The sequence below is a fragment of the Dermacentor variabilis genome, chromosome 3, assembly GCF_050947875.1.
Source record: "Dermacentor variabilis isolate Ectoservices chromosome 3, ASM5094787v1, whole genome shotgun sequence".
Taxonomy (NCBI): Eukaryota; Metazoa; Arthropoda; class Arachnida; order Ixodida; family Ixodidae; genus Dermacentor; species Dermacentor variabilis.
The window spans coordinates 121,260,493-121,281,184 of record NC_134570.1 but is presented as its reverse complement, the minus strand read 5'-3'; the positions used below and the strand labels follow the sequence as shown (position 1 = coordinate 121,281,184).

Genomic DNA, 20,692 nt, shown 5'->3' with positions numbered 1-20,692 from the left:
TGTACACCTGAGCGTTGGTAAGCTTGCAACCATGCAACTTATGCACAAGCACAGCCAAAGAGCAAGCAAGCGGAGGAGTGTGTGATTGAACCTTTTTAGCAGTGCTGCGAGTGGAACTTTAATGAGCAAAGCAGGACAGCTGCTAAGCATCTGCTTTTGCAGATGAAAATATTGCCACCCCATTCAAGTGGCCTTGCACTGCCATTGCTAGCCTTTAGAGTAGCCCCAATTGTAGGCTGAGTGCACCAGAAAGGCAGTGGTGTTCTGGGCTTCCTACCTGTGCGAGGTTGAATGTTTTCTTTTCACATGGAAAGGTTGCTTTTTGAGGGCACCAAAATAAGTCCCCCTGCAGCAGTTTGCTCTGCTCATTTGGGTAGCGATTTTTCTAAGAAGCACTACATTTATGACTCGGTCAGCTTGCAATCTTTCTTGAAGAACAAATGCTTTGATGACTAATGATGCAATATTAGACTGGCTTCCTTTGAACCTGTTAATAACAAAGCACATCAGCATTGCTGGCTTTGCAATGAACGAGGCAACTAGAGTGGTATTGTCAACAACCTTTTATTGAAGGTAAACAAATGGCACAATGTGTGTGTTGAAATAGTAACACATACACGCAGCTATGGATGCACACAAATGAATTCACCCTGCAAAGTCAAAAGTACACATTGCTGGCTGCAATGCTAACATTATATGCTTTAGTACTAGAAAACAGATAAAGATATTGAATTGTGCCAGTGATGCTGGGTGTGTTTTTGCCCTCGTGTTCTTCAGAATTACAAACAGAAATGTACAGCTCATGCCAAAAGAAGCAAAGCTGCTAGGAGCATGAGTGTTGCGTAGTCCTGGGGTGGTGATCTTATTATTTGTGATGCAGCCAGGGATGACATCCTTGAGCGATCATTTACGAGGATACGATCACTTTTGACTGGCCACTAGATTGGCATTGGCGTATACGGGTGACAGCATTCCTGGCACCGTGCTGAGCTCGCCATCTGTGCACAACGCCAGGAAAGCTGTTGACCCTAAACAGTCAACTTCCGTTAATTTGACCCTGACGGGACCGATGAAATTGATCGAATTGTCCGCCGGGTCGAATTAAACAAGATGCAGAATAAACATAAAAAAAATACACCACTGATTCATTTGCCAGTATTTACTTGATTCTCATGTGCCCCCAAATCAAATGGGAGACTACTTTCAATTTGTCCAAAGTAGAAAACTAACGTAGAAAATGACACTAAGGCACCAAAAGAAAGTAGAAATCTAACATGCTCACAATTTTCAGTAAGAAAAATATGTGTTGCACAATGGTGGCCAGGTTCATATAGTCAGCCTCGCCTCAATACATCAGTGTTATGCGGTAAGGCTTGCAAATGCCGTGAAGGCAGTTTTGTATTCGCAATTTTCTGCCAATTTCACATGGAAGGAAAAAAAAAGGCCCGCATTAGAACTGGGTAAATACCATAATCCAACATTCTGAGCCACGGTTATTGCTTGAAAATATTCCTAGGGTAGGCCAACAATAGGCGTTTTCAACAGGACATGACATATGTGTCCAACTGTACCCTAAGCTCTGCCGAGATAGACGCTGTCACTAAAGGGGTCGCTGTTGGGGTCACCATATAGGAATCAGGTGCGTGCATGCCGACTTCTCAAGTCAAGTTTGAATTATCCGGCGAAGGCCAATTTTAGAATCAAAGTAATGAAAGTTTGGGCCCATAGAAATGCGTGGGCGGCGGTTGGGATCGACTTAACTGGAGTTTAATTGACGGAAGTCTAGTCTGCTTTGATGCATCCAATACCGAGTCGCACAAAGTCTTGAGATAATGACTGAATTTTCAAAAGTAATCACTCAAGGACATCGCCATTAGCTGCATCTTGTTGCACCCATGAAACTCTTGGTGTTGAAAAGTTCTGAAGGGCAAGGGCACAACAGGAGGCTGACTGCATATCCCAGGGTCAGCTGTACTCATGCATGCAGGGGTCTTGTTTCTTTTGAGAAAGGCTGCACATATAGTGATATATATATATATATAATGATTGTATAGAGCTTGTAATGACTAATGCAGTTATGCAAGAAGGCCAGTACCGGGCAACCTACCTCAACATATCCCTGAGAGGTCTCTCACATAGAAGAAAAATAATAAGTATCAGAATGTGAAAAGCAGAAAAAAATTGCCTGCTGTAAATCTCATGTTGTATATACCCATCCTGGGCAAAAAACAACCGGCATCTTCCTGTATCACAGCTGTCACTCATACTGCAGGCACTGCTGGACAGCAAAAAATCAGCATAATTACCGAGACCCGTAAAATAAGCTCTACTCTAACACTGAGATAAAACACCAGAGAGATTTGTGGGCCTTCCGAACATGGTCATCTTCAAGTAAAGTGGTCCACAGAAAATGTTTTCTTTGGTCACAGTAATCCTTGGCAAACCATGGAACATGCAAATGGCACTGCAAACATTGCGATTGCAACAATAGTTCTTGGTAGGAATGGCAGCGACATTGCTATGGCAGAACTTCTCATGACCGCTGAAGAACTGAAAGACTATGTCACTTAAAACTAGCGTACACTCTCTCCGGTCTGCTTGAAGCAAGTTACGTACACATGAAAGAGTCAGTGCGTACACTCATCTGCAGAGAGAAGTCTACAGAGTTCTTAATATGACAGCAACAACAATCAACTTTCCCACAGCTTGTTAACATCCATCGCACCAACAAGGAAAAATGAAATGTCGCTCACATTCTTAGTGAAGCAAAGAACATAATATAGTCGACATTGCGGCACAACCATGGTCCACTTCTGTGAGGGTATAGTGGTCTTCACAGGAATGCTTCCACAAGCATTTAAACAGCATCCATCATAAGTCAGTCATACAACAGCCATTCATTTCATTCTCTGTTAGGGACAGACCAGAAGCCGAGCAACACTCAACTTGTTACTCCGCAACATTGTTTCAACAGTTGCCGACATTCTCAGCCATGATCTTAGTGAAAGACATAAGCAGCAGCCACCAGGCAATGAAGAGTAGCAGCTGTCCAAAACATTACTACTGGATAGATTTGGAAAGCCAATCCATAACAAACACGCGAACAATTTCTGAGTGGCTGCAGACGATGGTGGGAACCAACAACGAGATGACAGATGCCTTATAAACTTACGGAGGCGTGCAGCTTAAAGAAATGGCTTCTGCTGCACAAACGTTGCAGCAAGGGCAAGCAATACATACATTGCCTGTTGCATGCAACTCTGAAACCATGGAAGTTCTTCTTTCTTGATCTGTGCCATCAATAGGCTTTGTAAATCTTTCTTCAGGGATGCAGACAGGTTCAGATTCCTTAAACTGTGCCAAAATTGTGACAGAGACAGCTTCCTCAATTGCCTCACCAGCACCAAAGCGTAAAAAATGGCTTTTCTGGCCAACACTTAGTTAACATAGATTGTGCCAGCACAATCTCATTGTGATGTGCCTAAGCGAATGCCATTTTAGGCTTGCAAGAATTAAATTCACTCCCCTCTATGACTTGCTCTACATATATATATTTATGTATATAAAACGTGAAAATTGGTGTGCAGAAGAAATGGTAGTGTACGAACGCTTTTAATTTTTTCGGAAGTGATGCATCCCTAGTGTTCGTTTTTTTCTCTCTCGTCTATTATAAAACAAACACAACAGTTTATTTTGGTTATGCACAAGGGAAGAAATGACATGGATAATGGCAGAAGCACCCTTGGTATGGTCTTCACATTCTTCTCTTTGTTTCCCCATCACCTAACTAGATTTGTTCTGATATACACGCAGCAATGTACTGGTTCATTAGTGGCACTGAAAGGGTTAGAAATGTCTTGTAAATCACTTGGAAGCAATGTGCAGTCATCATTCTTTACTGCGAGTGTATGGCTCTTCATGGATTAATGCAAAAAAATCTCATTGGAAAACAAAAAGAAAGCTTGGCAACTCAACAAGAACAGGGAAAAGAGAGGGAACACAATAAATGAGTATACTACATAGATATTGCATTTCTCCCCTGTCACAGTAGGTTTTACAGTGCCATTATCACTTGCATTGCACATGTGTGAATTATCTGACGGCGCTCACACGCAGCGAGTCAAGGAAGTTCAGTAATGTGGAAAGTTGGGCGAGCTGGTGATTAATCGTCATACCTTGGTGGTGAAGCAGCACACTGAAAAGGACGAGCAGTGAGCGTCAGATTTTCTTGTGTGTCTTGGCGTTGTCTTTGTCAGTGCGCTGCTTGACCACGAAGGTATGATGAGCAAGGCAAGCACTTGTGTGCAAAGCGATTCCTTGTCACATGCAGCAGATCCCCCTTGCAACATTCCTGTTGTACACCTTTTCCTGCATTTCAGTCGATCGTAACCTTCCACTGACACATAAGCATGAAATCAGTGATGACAGCTACCACTGACGAGCTGTCTCGAGCAGCTATACAGAGCATGCTCACAAGCCTGAAAAGGTGCAGTGTGGCTGTGTTTGGCTGGCCAAGTGCTTTTGGCATTGGGCCCCACGCTGTGCACTCCCGATGAAGAGGGCAGAGTGAAGCCACAAATACTGTGCAGTCCACCTAAAAAAAGGTGATCATGTTAACCATAGTTGCCTTGCAGTGGCAACGAAAAAAATATTTGCACAAATGACATGAATAGGCAGAGCAGCAAGAGTCCTGAGCTCTTTCCATGTTTGCAGTGAGGGGGAGGTCGGCACTCGCCCAAACCAGCATTGCATTGATCATGAATATGTACCATGATCTTCCCATCATGTGTTCATACGTATGCTGGCCAGCCTGATCACTCTTGCCTAGGCACAACTGTCTACCAAACCACCTCTGGGTGTGAGAAAAAGAAATAATAATATGGGGTTTCACGTTCCAAAACCACAATCTGATTATGAGGCATGCCGTAGTGGGGGACTCCGGATTTATTTTGACCGCCTGGGGTTCCTTAACATCTAAATCTAAGTAAACGGGTGCTTTTGCATTTCGCTCCCATTGAAATGCGGCTTCCATGCCCAGGATTTCATCCCACGACCTTGTGAGAAAAAGGGACATCCTGGCATTTTTACTATAATCTATCTTCAGCAGCAGGACCTGGTCACTTGTGCTAATCCTTTTTTGTTGCCACGGTACCATTAGACCACAGTGCAAGAAGAAATAGTCGATTCAGTGAAAGCTGTAACAAGACACCTCCCCCCCACCCCATCCTTAGATAAATAAATTGTAAAAAGTTCCTACCACAACAAGATGCACACTATGGTGGTGCTGTGTTCACAGCATTTAGTACACACTCTCGCCCTCGTGCAGTGCGACTATGGCTGATTTTCCACTTCCCCTCTGCCACAGGACGTGCTGTCCAAGGTAGTACGCAACGAGGGCTTCTTCAGCTTGTGGAAGGGCTTTACCCCGTACTATGCTCGGCTGGGACCGCACACGGTGCTCACATTCATCTTCCTGGAGCAGATGAACAAGTTCTACTACCGAGTCATTCTCGGGGACACCGAAGGACGGGGAGGACTGTGAGACTCGAGGGGCTGCCTGCCCCATCCTCCCACATGGGAAGGAGCCACATCACCATCTGTCTTTCGTCCCGGCCGGCCAGCGGTCATCTCGTCTACTCTCGTGACCGCTTGCGTGCACAGAGTCCATTGCTGCCAGGGGGCACCAGTGGCTCCTCTTCTTCGTGTAGCTGGTCTGTAGAGTTTTGTCTTGTGTGGGCCAGGGAGGGCCTCAAAGCATTTTTTTGTCGGGTGGCTGTTAGAGAAGAATAAAATACGTATTTGCATTTTTGGGCTCAACGAGTGTGAAGAATCCGATGATAATGAAGCAGTCTGCCTTGCACACAGCTCAGTTAAACCAGTTCACAACACTTCTCACGGGCGAGATGCCTGCCCTTAAGGTTCACATTACGTGTGACACCTGCCTATGAAAGGATGTTCCAAATCCACTGCCATGATTCTGATTAGTGCTGGCTGACACTCCTGGGGCTAGATCTGGCACACGTACAAAATACACAAGAAAGTAGATAGGCTGTGCGTTGTAGCTCAATTGGTACAGCATTGAATGTGTGATGCGGATGATGTGCCTCTGGCTCCCACCACTTTCCTTGCTTTCATTTCCCATTTTCTTATTATTTCTATGTTTCAATTAAAAGGAACAGCAAACTACTCTTGTGCTTTCCTGTGCTCCATTGCCTGTTAGCTTCATGTGGTTGTAACTAATAAAAAACATCAAAGACCCTCGGTTCCCTTTATACTTCTTGCCTATTACCAGCAGTGCTTCAGATGACCTTAACTAGTATAGCATAGGTATTGATCGGATCTGCGCACGATGCAGCATGCTTAGTGAATGAGCAAAAACTTTCAAAGGGTGGTTAGCTGAGCCTAACCATCACTAAGTGTAAACAGGAAATTATTTGCTACCATGATGAGCTCCCTTTCAGGCACACTGTTTAAAATTAACATTTTGGGAACCTTTATTTGCTTTCCGATACACACAATGCCAAGAACACCTAATTGACATGAACTCTGGCACCAATGCGCACTGGTTAACACGAACTTTTGCAGTGCCGTGCCTACTAGCACATTGCAGCGCCCACCAGTCAACAGGCTTGTGCCAATGCTTCACTCTGGTTTTAAGGTAAGAGAGAATGTGATGCCAAAAGCAGGGCACAGTCAATACACAGGTGCCTCTCCAGCATAGCGAGTACTGACAGTCGGTGGTGGTATCTCTTATTACGACATGCGAGTGTTGCGAGCAGTTTCTCACAAGCATTGTAAGAAACTGCGGAAAGAAAGAAACCTTGGTGGAGGCATGGCGGCCAGATTCCAATCGGGCAGGCAGCAAAAATACTGCACTACGAGATTTTGGTGCATGTTGCGATAACCCATCTGGTGGTAATCAACCCTGGGCCTTCCTCTACAGCATGCCTCACGGTCCGGGGCTTGGTCTGGGGCATAAAAATCAAAGTGCTCACCTTGGGCAGCGGCAAGTGGCGTGCTTCTTTGGAAAAACTGTTGGCGACGTTCCAACAGGCGGCAGCTGGCACACGTGCAGCTTAGGAGTGGAACACGCGAAAGATGGAGGTGATGTGCCGTCGGCAGATGGGACAGGCGTCCTGTCGTTTGAGCAGCATGCGGCCACAGGCGGCACACGTGCACAGATGGTGGCAGGGGTGCAGCACGCAGTTGCGCTCCTCGTCCATGCACACCACGCAGTCCTTGTCGCGGCCGCCTGCACCTCCAGCCTCCAGAACTTCGGCCGTGAGGGCACTGCACAGCGTGTCCTGCAAACACCAGGGGGAGCCAATGATTAGCGGGAGGGAAAAAGAAGATAACTGTGCACATCATGCTCGGAACTCGTCACAGACACGAGATGCTAACAAAGCAATTAATTCAATAGAGAGAGAGAGAGAGAGAGAGAGAGAAGTAGTGGGTGTGCATCCGTTGACTATTGCCATTACTGGCATTTTTTTTCACGACAGCCGAAAGAGTGATTAAAAACTTCCTTTCGTGATAAGGACGCTCCTACTTAATAAGCAAGCTAGATGCTTTATTTGCAGCAGCAATTTTGGATATGTGTGGACACAGGTGTTGTTTTGCTCCAATTCACAGAGAACTAAGGTTGCAATCAAGAGGTTGAGGGCTGAACTTCCTGCCTAATCAGTGGGTACCCTCCACATCATTGCCTGATAACTGGTAATAGACTGTGTTTGACAATACTGCAAGGGTGTTGAAAGATTGGTGTGAGTGTGTGTGCTTGTCAAGGAATGGCGAGAACTTAACTGAGAAAGCTGCTTTGGTGGACACCATCGATGTCACTGCGTCACACTTCAAACACTATGGCTACTGCAAAACCAGTGACAGATTATACACAGTGAAACTTTCAGCACAGTAAACTCCATTTCATACTTTTGTTGCAACAATGTGGAAGTTAGAGTACTTATCGTGCTGCCTACAATTACCATAGAAGAATATACTACTGTGTTGTACAGTGGAACCAAAAAAATGTGAAAACATTACAGGATTTTACCTAATGTAAAAATTTTAGGTTGCAACAGATGAAGACAATATTGCATAGAGGGCATCAGATTATACTGTTTTATCTTTATTTACATTTGTATTTTCTTTAATTGTGTGTTGTCTTCTGATATGCAGTGTATACTGGCAGCCTTGGTGCTCTCTCATTTGGCATACCCTCTGTTGCAGTAGTCAAATTTTAAACGTACATGAACTTCAGCCACTGATCAAAGGTATTCATGAGAACTACTAACTGTAGAGCAGACAAGGGGCCCAAGCGCACATGTGTTGAGTGGTGAGCCTCGCTGATGGTATGGGAATGCCACACTGCCCGCAATGACAATGTATCATTGATGTAAGCCCAACACACTAGGCGCCCAGAGCCGTGACTTGTAGGCGACACGAACTTAGTGCGGCATGCAGCTGTTGCTGCATGGAATTCTGGCTGTCACATGCAACTGCTTTGTGCTAAGATGCGCATATTTATGTGATGAAATTTTGTCTGTTCTGGGCTACTGAGAAGGAAGACAGGCTGAAGGAAAAGTTTACCAGCATGATGTATCACACCACATTGCACAAAAGTCAGGAGACCTCAACCACCTGACTAAAGAACATGTGCAGTGGTACTACGATCACATGACCCCACTATAGTTATGTTGCACATGAAGTATGGACGTAGTAGTTCTGCGGAAACCCGCAAGGTGGAGAGAAGCAATGAATAAAGGGAAAATGAGACATCCACCCGTTTGCAGCAATTGCTACAAAGGAAACCTTTCCTTTGTAGCAATTGCTGCGAACGGGTGGATGTCTCATTTTCCCTTTATTCATGAAGTATGGACATGTGCACCGCACTGTTGCATAAAGACACACGAGTGAACGAAGCATGCTGTTAGGTTCATGGGTGCACTTCTAGATGATGCAATTAGCTGTCGCACGAGTGAAGACAGAATCACGGCAGCGTTTGCTGTTGCACCATTGGTCATGTCCTTCCTCACTGCTCAGACGAGCCCCTACTTGTTAAGTTGACTTGCCTCAACATGCCATTTGCTACACCATGGTGGAGGGAAAGTTGCAACCAAGTCCAGCCATTACAGCGGTTCCACCATTCCACAATAGCACTCCTGCATCTCTAGCTGCGCACACAACATGCACGAGTGCTGCCCGAATGTTCTCTCTCTTTGTGCTGCTCTCCTTCCCGTCAACCCTTGCAGCAGCCTCCCGTCCACATGCCCAGTCTGCCTTCACAATGTGTCAGCGTGTTTAACTGTGAAAAACACCTGCCTCAATATACAAATTTGGCAGTTTCACAGTATGCGAGACCTTTTCACATCAGCCAAAACAAGTTTGTTGTCATTTACTTATACAAGTACAAGAGATTGCAAGACATACATCACCCTTGGGTGGTGTTCGCAGGGGCAGCATGCACATGCTACTGCATGTGTATTCTTGGAGACATTGCCAACGCTTCTTTTCTGTTTTGAAGATATATCACTTGTACAGAGGTGCTGGGAGACACTAGTGGAACATCTGGCACATCTCATCTGCTGGCACAATGCGAGAGTTTACCTGCACACTTAGGGGACCTGTTTATAAAGGCCGCATGCAAAATTCTTTCCAGTTCACATGCCCCAGTTACTTGCGCAAGAACCTGTAGCATATGTGAATGCGAACCTAGAGTGAAGGGAGATATTATTTTTAAATCCTGCCGGCCTCTGCAGGGGAGGACACATTTGCGCCGATGACATTACAACTGGACACTGGGGTAATAGCAAGATGGAGAGCAGAGCCACTCACAGGACTGGCCAAATCGGGTGGGGAGAAGGGTGGTGGCTGTCGAGCCATGGCTGTCCGGCCCAGCAAAGCAAGTGCGGAACGCCGCGCCTCGCGCTCTCGCTCTGACAGCACCAGGGGCTCGGGCCCAGCACGGAGAAAGGCAGTTTTACCCATGCGTTCCAGGAAACCCCGCACCCACGAGAGCGTTGCCATGGAAGTCCCTCTGCACAACTGTATTTCCACCTGCAAAGCAGTGGTGGCAAAGTTCTCAGGCACAGCTACCTACTTACACTGAGAGGCACAACTTTCAGGACAGTGCTTCTTTTGGAATGAAAGCAGCTGAAAAGTGGGGTAACTGTCGACGATTAAAAACTGTTTACTACTCTGCACTAAAGTGTATTAGAAAAAAACTTGTACATGTACTATATGTTAGGAAGCAACATGCACCTTCATGTACACGGTCGTCCACTTCCAATTTGAACACGACTCCGGGCGGCCGGCGAGGCCGGCGCTCTGCGGAGCGCCGCTCGTGGGCGCTGGGGTAACTAACGCGCCGGCGCACTGGCAGCCACTGGTGTGGCCTCAGCCGCCAGTACACACTAGTGCAGGCGCGCTGTAGCAGACGACGCGGCTGCGGCCACGCTTGTGGCTGCCAGTGCGCCGGCGCGTTAGTTACCCCGGCGCCCACGAGCGGCGCTCCGCGGAGCGCCGGCCTCGCCGGCCGCCCGGAGCCGTGTTCAAATTGGAAGTGGACGACCGTGTACCTGCGAGCCCAAGAAGTCTGCAAATCTTATTCCTCGTGACTACCGTACAACTGATAACACTGGAATTACAAGATGTTGTGATTGGACTAGTACAGTAGGGCCATTCTAAGCATACTAAGCCTGTGGAGGCAAAAGAATACTCAAATTCAGGTTAATACAGTATGCATTCACACACATGTGCAGTGTTCACTCATTACAGCAAGAATGTTGCCTACTTTCAACATTGCAGGGATAAGTGGTACAGTGACTATTGTGAGGGTAATGCCCTCTTCCTCAGGCCACAACTCGCTCCATCAAGGAGGAGGAAGTTAGCTCCCAGCCGTGCAGGCTGCGCAGTGCGATATAAAAGATATAAAGAACAGTTCAAAACCCAACGCTGCCGGAGCTGGGTTTTCCTCACATTATCTCTGAAAGATTTGGCGACCTGGTAAAGAACATGCAGCTCCAACCCTCCGGCATGCATCCTGCTGGCTCTACTGCTCTTCCTGCTAGTGACAACGCCCAGAAGGTCACCCGACCTGGCGGTGCTGCGGTTCCAACACATCAACCTGCCACCATTTTGGCCCAACAGCCCCAGCATCTGGCTCCTGCAGGTCAAGGCGCACTTCTGTCTCCGGCATATCAACAGTGAACATACCTGGTGTCCTTCTTATCTCTGGACGTCGCCAAGGACTTAGTGGATATTATCACCTCGCCGGACCTGACCCATCCCTTCAACATGTTGACGGTAGCTACCATTTCCTGCAAGTCAGAGCACAGCAGCTCCTCACAGCCACGGAGCTCTGTTGCCCTTCACAGTTCTTTTGACGCATGTGCCAGCTTCTTGGCGGAGTTCTCACCTTTCAACGAGACAAGCTGCTGCGTGAGTTGTTCCTCCAGCGCCTCCCACAGAACACGGTCCCAGTTCTCGCGGCTGCGGGTGATGTGCCATTAGACAAGCTCGCTAAACTGGCTGACCGAGTTGCGGACTACATGCGGGTGTATGATCCCTTGACTCAGCGCCATTACGACTCCGTCTCCAGTTACTGCCTCAGCCCCTACGCTCGCGACAGGGGCCGTCTGGATGCCCTTCTTGTGCCCTTCTCACATCGATCTTTGTCGAGGTTCCGATCCTGCAGTCGTTCCCCAGCGCCCCCGCGCTCTCCAGAGTTTCAAACATCCGACGTGCGATGCGACAGCTCGTCTTCAGCTGTGTGCTGGTACCACCGCGTATTCGGCACCTTTGCTCGCAAGCGCACATGTCCGTGCTCCTGGTTGGGAAATGCTGCGACCGGCCACTGGTTGAAGGACATGCCGCCTATACTACGTTTCTGACAAGATCAGTGGCGCTCGCTTCCTTGTCGACATAGGAGCCCAGGTTAGCGTCATACCGTCCACTTGTACAGATTGCTGTCGCAATGAACAGACCTGCCCGCTCCAAGCAATAAACTCCGCCATCCACATATATTGTCAACAGTGTTTTACACTTAACCTTGGATTACGCCGTACGTTTTGCTGGATTTTCATTCTTGCTGATGTTTTGTAAGCTATTCTCGGCGCTGACTTCCTCAGTTTCTTCAACCTTGCGGTGACATGCATGCCCATCGCCTCATCGATCTGAGCACACGCCTCTCCATCAATGGTGTACTCTGCACCGCCACATCGATGGGGCTTCGAGCTCTTGCGCTTGCTTCGCCGTATGCAGAAATCTTCGCTGATTTTCCCAATCTTACGAAGCCACATACCAGGGACTCACCAGTGAAGCACTCGATCACTCACCACATCGTGACCACTGGTCTCTACTCGGCCTCACCGGCTGTCTGGAGACCGCCTCGCCATTGCTTGCCACGAGTTTTACCACATGCTTGAACTAAGCATTGTGCAACCTTCTTCAAGCAACCGGGCATTGCCATTCCACATGGTGCCAAAGAAAGATCCTGGTGACTGGAGACCATGTGGGGATAACCGCGTTCTGAACGCCCACACCTTACCAGACCGCTATCCACTTCCTCACATACAAGACTTCACATCGAATTTCGCTGGGTGCACGATCTTCTGTAAAATTGACTTAGTGAAAGCTTATCATCAAATTTCCGTGGAACCTGCTGACGTTCCAAAGACGGCCATTACCACCCCTTTTGGCCTCTTCGAGTATGTGAGGATGCCTTTTGGATTGCTCAATGCTGTACAGACTTTTCAGCGCACTATCAATGAGGTCACGCGAGGTCTTGACTTCATGTTCGCCTACCTTGATGATCTCCTCGTCGAAAGCTCATCCGGCCCCGAGCATGAAGCTCACTTCCGCGCCTTTTTCCAACGAATCGATGATTACAGTCTCGTCATTAATCCACACAAGTGCCTCTTCGGTGTCGCTATCATCGAGTTGTTAGGCCATCTTGTCACTCCACAAAGTATCAGGCCTCTTGCCAGCAAAGTGAAGGCAATGCAAGACTTTCCACCCTCGACTTCACTAAGAAGACTCAGAGAATTCCTGGGCCTAATGAACTCTCATTGCCACTTTATTCCGAAGTGTGCCAATATCCTGAAGCCTCTGACCGACCTAATGGCTATCAAAAAAGATCCGGCTGCGCCACTTGAGTGGGCTGAGGAAGCTGCATCTGCCTTCGCTATTGCCAAGATGGTGCTGACAGATGCCACCATGCTCATAAATCTCATTCCTGATGCCCCAACTCATCTCATCACCGATGCATTGTGCATGGCAGTCGGCACAGTTCTCGAGCAACACGTATCTGGTTGGCAGCCTCTCGGTTTTTTCTCACAGAAACTGAAGCCATAAATACTGCACATTCGGCCGAGAACTCCTTGTCGTGTACCTCTCCATTAAGCATTTTCGCCACTTTCTGGAGGGCCGGGACTTTCACATCGTCACAGACCATAAGGCCCTGACGTTTGCCTTTCATAGGAATCACAGCAACTACACTGCACGGGAGATCTGCCAACTGTGCTTTATCTCCGAGTTCACAATGGATCTCCGTCACGTGCGTGGGCCGGAAAATGTTGCCGCTGATGCACTCTCCCGCATCAATGCCCTGGTGGCACAACCACCGGTAGACATGGAGGAGCCAGCAGCCGCCCAGCGCAATGACCCTGAGCTACATCACCTTTGTTCCTTATCCACATCTCTGTCCTTCACTGAGTGCCTGCTTCCGTTTTCTTCCTCGCTGATAACGTGCAAGACATCCATCGGTGTTCCTCGACCCTTCGTGCCTTTGGCTTTTCGTCGCGTAATTTTTGATCAACTGCACAACACGAGCCACCCTGAAATTTGTGCGACTCAGAAGCTAGTCACAACTCACTTCCTTTGGCCTAGCATCAATGCAGACATCGGTTGCTGGGTGTGAACATGCCTTTAATGCCAGCGTGTTGAAGTTCACCACCATACTGTCACGTCTAATTCTCCATTTTGGCCTCCAGACACAAGGTTTTTCCATGTCCACCTCGACATTGTCAGCCCTCTCCTGCCATCACGTGGGACCTCTTACCTGCTCACATGTGTGGATCGCTTCACCCTATGGCCAAAGGCGTTTCCATTTACAGACACTACGGCAGAGACAGTTGCTACGGCTTTCATGAGCAGCTGGGCATTGCGTTTCGGATGCCCTTCTGTCGTCAACGCCGACCGAGGCTGCTAGTTTCAATCGGCCCTATTCACCGTGCTTGTTAACATCCTGAGCGTTCGACACATCCATACGACCTCCTACCATCCTTCAACGAATGGCATGGTGGAACGACTTCATCAACAACTGAAGGCTACCCTTACCACTTATCAGCCATATCAGCCAAGGGAACGTTGGCTCGTCCACCTTCCCTTCGTCTTTCTGGGCATCTGATCAGCACTGAAGGCTGACCTAGCTTGCTCTTTGGCTGAACGTAGACGTCTACTGCATTTTCCTGCACCTTCCTGGAGAATTCTTCGCGCCGTCATTGCCACCTTGCACCCATGATGTTTCCACCTACATCCAGGAGCTGCGCACCACGTTTCGTGACCTTTCTCCTGTAATTCCTGCTGACCGGCACCACCCGTCTGTGTTTGTCAGCCAGGGTATGGATTCCTGCAGCCATGTCTTTGTTTGGCGTGACCATGTGCGTCCACCCCTCACCATGGCCTACAATGGACCACTCTGTGTACTCCATCGAACGCCTAAGACGTTCACGCTGGACATTAACGGTCATTGTGTGACTGACAGGTTTGAGTGGCTGCTGACCGACTCAAAGCTGCCTATGTCGCCACTCCTGCGCCCGCGATCCTTCCACTCAAAATGGCCTCGATTCCTTCATCACTTTGGGTGGTCACATCTAAGCACGTTCACTGGGTGGCACCTCTGGCTTCCGCTCTACGGGGGGAGCCCTGTAGCGCCCCTTGCCTCAGGCCCGGGCTGCAGGCCACAACTCGCTCCGTGTGCAGCGCCCGTCAAGGAGGAGGAAGTTAGATCCTGGCCGTGCAGTGTGTGCAGTGTGATATAAAAAATAAAAAGAACAATTCAAAACACAATGCTGCCGCAGTTGGGTCTTCCTTGCATTAGCTACGATATGAACATTATTCGGTGCAATTAACTGCCATTAAAAAGATGGCAAAAGCAACGTGAGGTCATGAAAACCAGCACAGGCAAAGGGCGCACCTCCGGTATGGCGTAGACGGGAAAGAGGAAGCGTATGCCGAGGCAGCGGTCCTTGCCTGAGGCCCGCTCAAATATGGCGTCCATGGGCAGGCGCATGCTGCTGCTGGCCAGAATGGCCGTTGGGCGGCAGCTCTGAGAGGCCACCTCCATCAGGGAAACCTTGGCTGCCAGGTCCTCGGTGATGCATTCCAGCACCAGCTCCGCCTCCTGTGCCAAAATGTGGCCACCGTTTGGCAACGAGGAGGGAAAACCAGAGAATCAGGCAACACTCTGGCGCAAAGCAGGCACAAACCTAACCGCAAAGCCTGTCCACAAGTTGTGGAAGCGTGGGCTTGTTGGTTCAGTATTATTCCAAATTGTGGCTCGGAAACATACAAACAGACTGAAAAAGAGACGACGCAAAAGTGCTACGTGATGTCTCTTTTCCTGTCTGTCGCTGCAAATTATCACATTTGCTACAAGATCGTGACCACACTGACCCTGAGTGCTTCCTCAAGGCGGCTGAGACAGAACACGCTGCCCAAGAAGCCTGGCTGGCGCAGGAGACCGCACTCCCTCAGCGCCTTGCGATCCTCGGCCAGTCGGGGTGCAACTCGGTCCAGGGCATCGGCCAGAGCATCATGCACACGCACCTCGTGCCCTTGAGCTGCCAGTTCGCCCGCCACGTTAACGCCCAGACCACCACAACCAATGACGGCCACACGCACCATGTTGCCAGCTGCAGCAAGGACAAAGTTGGCTGCATTGGGTGCACGGTAGTTGCTTGCATAAAACACCTGACCGGCCGTGATGCTGAACATTTGCTGCTCAAGCCGACTGCTGTATGCTGTAAGTATCAGTGATGTTGGTCTGCTCTGGTCTACATCATCTAGTGCATTGCTATAAAGAAGCATGATAGCTTTTGTTGTTCTGTTCTTACTTCTTTTTGTGCTTGTTCATTATTACTTTCCAGTCTTGCCTCGTATTCTTTTGCAGCTGAAGGCAAATAAAGCGCATTGAGAAATGGGAGTGAGAAATGAAAACGAACTGGTCATAACCTGTCCTTTGTCAAGAACGAACAATTCTCTTAAAGTTGCAACATGAGCTAAGTGCCCGTCTTTGACATGCAGATTAGTGCTAATGGTCATGTGCCTGCTCAGGATGGCAGAGGCTTAAGTAAAGCTCTAATGCACACAATATCAAAGTTCTTAAGGGCCACAGGTGAAACCACAACTGCGTGTTCCATTTTACCAGGCATCAATTCTTGGCAGTGGCTTTACAACTGGCTGAGTTACAGAGATTGCAGTTGTAAACACTGTGATGCAAGAGACCCTCATTTTGACAGCAGGAAAATACCGTGTGTTTCAGTGGACACTTTCAAACATTGTTTAAAATTGCCTGTGGCAGACAGCACAAGTCTAGCCCGTGAGCTGGTCTACTCGAAGAGGTGAACATTACTTGCCCAAGAAATTCAAATGCATAATCAACTAAGTTTAAAAGATCATTAAGATTTTAACTTATTACCTTATGGCACATATTGCAATTTAAAAATTCTAGCCAGGGGGTTCGCAAGGGCATGCTGGCGGTGCTCATATTTGCTCTACTTAGAACGAATTCTCAGGATGACACCAGTTTCGAGATATTAGTTCCCAAACTTTGCAGTGAAATGCATTGGCGTTCCAGTTACTTATGTGCTCCAATGAATGAAGTGACTTAGGAAAGTAAGTGGAATGACAGTGCATTTTTACTCCACATTTGATGGCGCATATCTCATAAATGATGTCATCAACACAATTCTTTTCACGTGGATATGCCTTGCAGTCTCACCCACTAGAATTTGTAAATTGCAATACGTGCCATAACATACTTAGATAAAAACTTAATTTGTGCATTTTTCTTAATTATTCGATTACGTATATACATTTCTTTGGCAAGTAATGTCCACCTCTTTGAGCAGACTGGCTCATGGACTAGAATTGTGCTATCTGCCAAAGATAATGAAAAAAAATTTTTGACAGTGTTCGCAGAAACGCCCTGCATAAAGAAAGAAAGACGGAAAGTTCTTTCCCTTCTATATTATTTTTGTTGAGACGTTTTCGAGTCATACATTTTGGTCATCATTCACCACTAAAATATGAATTATTTAAAAATATTGCACACTACTAAAATGGCTACAATGTGAATGTGAGACCTAGATTTCAAAAGAGTGAGAAATCCCAGTAGTTAAGCTCTGAAATGAGTGATGTGGCTTGTACAAGCCGCGATACTCATAACCTTAATGAACAGCATTTCCATTCTGGGGCAGGCCAGCAGATGTAAGCTGTAACAAATGGGTACTCACCTATCTGCTTTGCCTAGAACACCTCATGGAGATTTGCACTGCCACTGTGCAAATAAAAACAAAAACAGCAGAACACCAAGACTGTCAGACCACAATAAACATTCAGATTAAGCAATTCTTAAAAATCCTTTGAAAAACGGGACAATGTGGGAAAACAAGCGTGACATACTTCATTACATATGTGCAGCAGACATGCAGAAAGTGACAATGTTGCGCACATCCCAATGAAACTTTTCTTGAGGAGATTCCACCTCAACAGGATGGCAAAGTCTACTGTGACAGCCTGCTCCTATTGCAGGAAACGAGTTCAGAGTTGGAAGAATCTCAGAAGTCTGCAGATTTATTTTAACTATATTCATTAGTGAAGGGATTTCGGTATTGCTACTATTGCAAACGAGAGAGCTACGCATTGCATCCCAACACAAGAGGCATACTGTGGAAGAAAACATGGGCGTGTTTCAGTTTTCCTGTTGCAGTAGACAACACTTAGCGTAAGTGATGCCCCAGAAAGTGACAGCTGCTCCTGTAGCTCTTGTTGACAAGTAATGGCACTTCTGTATTCCACTTTCTTTACTGTATTCTTGCAAGATCAAAATAATCATATCACTCATAATGCAAAGCAACGATACGATAGCTGGTGCAATACTATACGAAGTAAATGTTGCACTGTTTCATCTGGTATCAGTTGGTTAACATATTCGCACATGCACAAGAGCAACCTTTGTTCAAGAAGAAGAAAACTTTCTTCAATGTTGACTCTAATCCACGTTGCCTTCGTTTTTGGAGCTGGTGCTCCTTGGTGGTGGAGAAGTGGAGACCCATGTAATCCTACTTTTCTCTCCTACCCTGCTTTCTGACTATTACTGCTGGCTCCGGTTAAACTGTTTCAGCCCAGTGCTGCTTTACAGATCAGCTGCAGAACTTGGCGTGGGCCAACCGTAGCTTTAGAGGTGCATTATTCTTTCAGCTGTAACACTGACAAAAGCGCTATATTATGAGCAGCGAGTCTTGCACAGTTTCATGCAATATCTGCTGATATAAGCATTTGCAGGTTTGTGCAGAGCAATGTTCTGTCCAGGAGAACAAGAAAACATCATGCATTGTGGCAAAAGGTTTTCAGTTTTTAGATTTTCCGATTATTTTTCTTTCCAGCTTTGCCTTCTTCGTGCACTGGTGAATCGAGGTGTTTGGTCATGTACTGTTTTGCTGCTGCTCTTCCTTGAATACCGTTCCCTCAATAATTCCTTTCAGTACTTCAGCCTCCCTTCTGCTGTTACAAAGAGATAAATATACCATGTTTACAGGAACTTGACAGTAGTATTGCATTACACCACATCTTTAGTGCATCTCATTCATGTAAATGAGGATAACGTACTAGGAAGACTCATTGCCTTAAGTCACCAGACAGGGGTATACACAGATAGGCTGACCATAGAAAATGCATTTATATGAATAAACCAGTAATTAATTGCACCTTCTAGGTGATAATGTTGACATGGCATGCCAGTGTTTATATAAACTCACTAAGAACTGCTTGTGTTCTGTTCCTGTCTGGTGCATTAAGCTGATGCATCTTCACAGTACATATTTTTGTCCCCGTTTGCATGTGGAAAATGCACTAGAAGAATGCCCTGTTGCATTCACATAAACAATCTGCACAAAGCATGCTAGTCTGCTTGTGTTATCTGCACAGAGCCTGCAACAAGGTTTTGCATCTGTGAACTGGTTGAACTTCTTTCATGAGAGAATGAACCTTTACGTGGTATCTTGGGGGCTATGAGAAGGTAACAGCAGCCACAGCTACCACAGACATTGCTGCCAAAGCCACTTTCTCTACTGCTGATGTCACAGGGTGTTCATTGCCTCATATATTTCCTCATTGTCATCATAAGTACTATTTTTTTCTGCTGGCATACATCAAACAAATGGTGCGAAATAACGATGATCCTCTTGTCCGAACCCCATCCTGGTGCTGATGAGCCTGCATCCTAGTTGGCAGAGTGCTATTATTTCAAGCAAGCCATCATTGGTTTGGTTCCTGGCTCAACTAGCTGGTAGCACAGAAATTTCTACTTTCCTTTGCTACTCAATCACCAGTAAAAAATGCTTTTGAGGAGCCTTTGCAAGATTGCTGGAACAGACAAGGCCCGGCCCTGCGAGACCACTATGAAGCTCGGAAAGGGTTCAGAAACTGGTTACACCAGAGTACTTCAATTGAATGACTCTGGTAATACATACTTCGCAGGGCCAAACGAACGCGTAGTTGTTTGAAACCAGAGTAAATGTTAAATATAACATTTCCGCGTGTAATATAAACAATGTGAATCAGCTATAGTCACATGCGCATGAGCGCTCCTTTATTTTGAAGTAGAATTAGAAGGAATCAATAGTACATGTCCATACCAAATGTTACTAAAAGCGGCGCGAACAGTAGCTTTCAGAACACGAGCTCTAGAGACCTTTAGAAACGAAACCAGCCACTATCTTAGAGCGCAAACAACGGGATTTTACGTCACGTACGCTCATACACACATACATTACCGCCCACAGCTACAAGCAGACAACAAACTGTTGATGAAAGTTTGTGCTATCAGTGACTCATGTATTATTCCGTGGCTTTAACTTTTAGGAGTTCAGCGCGCTCTGCCTGATGCGCGCACATCGTGTTTAGAGCCTTCCTAACCGCCTAAGATAGACGTTAAGCACCGCAGCTGGTTAGCAGCTAACCGTAAAGCTGTAATGAAGTAAACTAAAGGAAAATATTCAGAGACATAGCGAGTGTGCGCCTACACAGAAATTGCACCAAAGTGCGTAACACAGAGTGATACGACGCAAACATTTCACTTTGCCACAGCAGGCCGCGAAAGCTTAATACCACTGCATGATGGGCGGGTGAACGGCATTGTCGTTTTTTATGCGCTTTAATCGATCGTTGTTTACATTCAAGGTCAGACTGCTGCTGCTGGTTGACTTACCACGTTTGCGATGACTTGACTGTACCGTCAGCGAGCAGGTGTTCTGCCTCAGAAATGTTGCGTTGCTACGCACTGGCTGTGCGTGCACGGTTGGTTGCGAACATAGATGATTGCGCAAAACTTCCAGGCATTTAGCAACTACATTCGCTGCCGTCGCGACTGACAGACGCCCTGCCCTACTTCCACTGCACCCATCAAGTTCCG

At 47.0% G+C, this 20,692-nt stretch overlaps 2 protein-coding genes across 3 annotated transcripts in view; one reads left to right on the top strand and one right to left on the bottom strand.

Annotated features, from left to right (window-relative positions):
- LOC142576235 (mitochondrial 2-oxoglutarate/malate carrier protein) overlaps nucleotides 1-6,257 on the top strand; it is a 33,742-nt gene extending 27,485 nt beyond the window's left edge. Inside the window, exon 10 of the mRNA XM_075686269.1 lies at nucleotides 5,366-6,257. Within this exon, the coding sequence (XP_075542384.1) occupies nucleotides 5,366-5,542 (177 nt within the window). The 3' untranslated portion in view covers nucleotides 5,543-6,257. The remainder of the gene's footprint in view (nucleotides 1-5,365) is intronic.
- LOC142576234 (putative 3-hydroxybutyryl-CoA dehydrogenase) lies at nucleotides 549-20,482 on the bottom strand. Of its 2 annotated transcripts, XM_075686268.1 has the most exons (6): nucleotides 17,514-20,482; nucleotides 15,673-15,911; nucleotides 15,194-15,400; nucleotides 9,832-10,053; nucleotides 6,996-7,304; nucleotides 549-4,594 (listed from the first exon to the last, which is right to left on the bottom strand). In XM_075686268.1, the coding sequence occupies exons 2-5, from the start codon at nucleotides 15,901-15,903 to the stop codon at nucleotides 7,077-7,079; spliced, it is 888 nt and encodes a 295-aa protein (XP_075542383.1). In that variant the 5' UTR covers nucleotides 15,904-15,911; nucleotides 17,514-20,482; the 3' UTR covers nucleotides 549-4,594; nucleotides 6,996-7,076. The 2 variants fall into 2 exon arrangements, with proteins under 2 accessions (XP_075542383.1, XP_075542382.1); XM_075686267.1 differs by lacking the exon at nucleotides 17,514-20,482 and having other exon boundaries at nucleotides 15,673-17,507.
- Nucleotides 20,483-20,692: the final 210 nt, after the last annotated feature.

Excerpts from the sequence above, each read along its gene's own strand:
- LOC142576234 (XM_075686267.1), bottom strand. The coding sequence starts at position 16,086 with ATGCTTCTTTATAGCAATGCACTAGATGATGTAGACCAGAGCAGACCA. Across the intron at positions 10,054-15,193 it reads CCGTCTACGCCATACCGGAG|GTGGAAATACAGTTGTGCAG; the intron begins GTGCGCCCTTTG and ends ACTGCTTTGCAG. Across the intron at positions 7,305-9,831 it reads CACCCGATTTGGCCAGTCCT|GACACGCTGTGCAGTGCCCT; the intron begins GTGAGTGGCTCT and ends TGGTGTTTGCAG.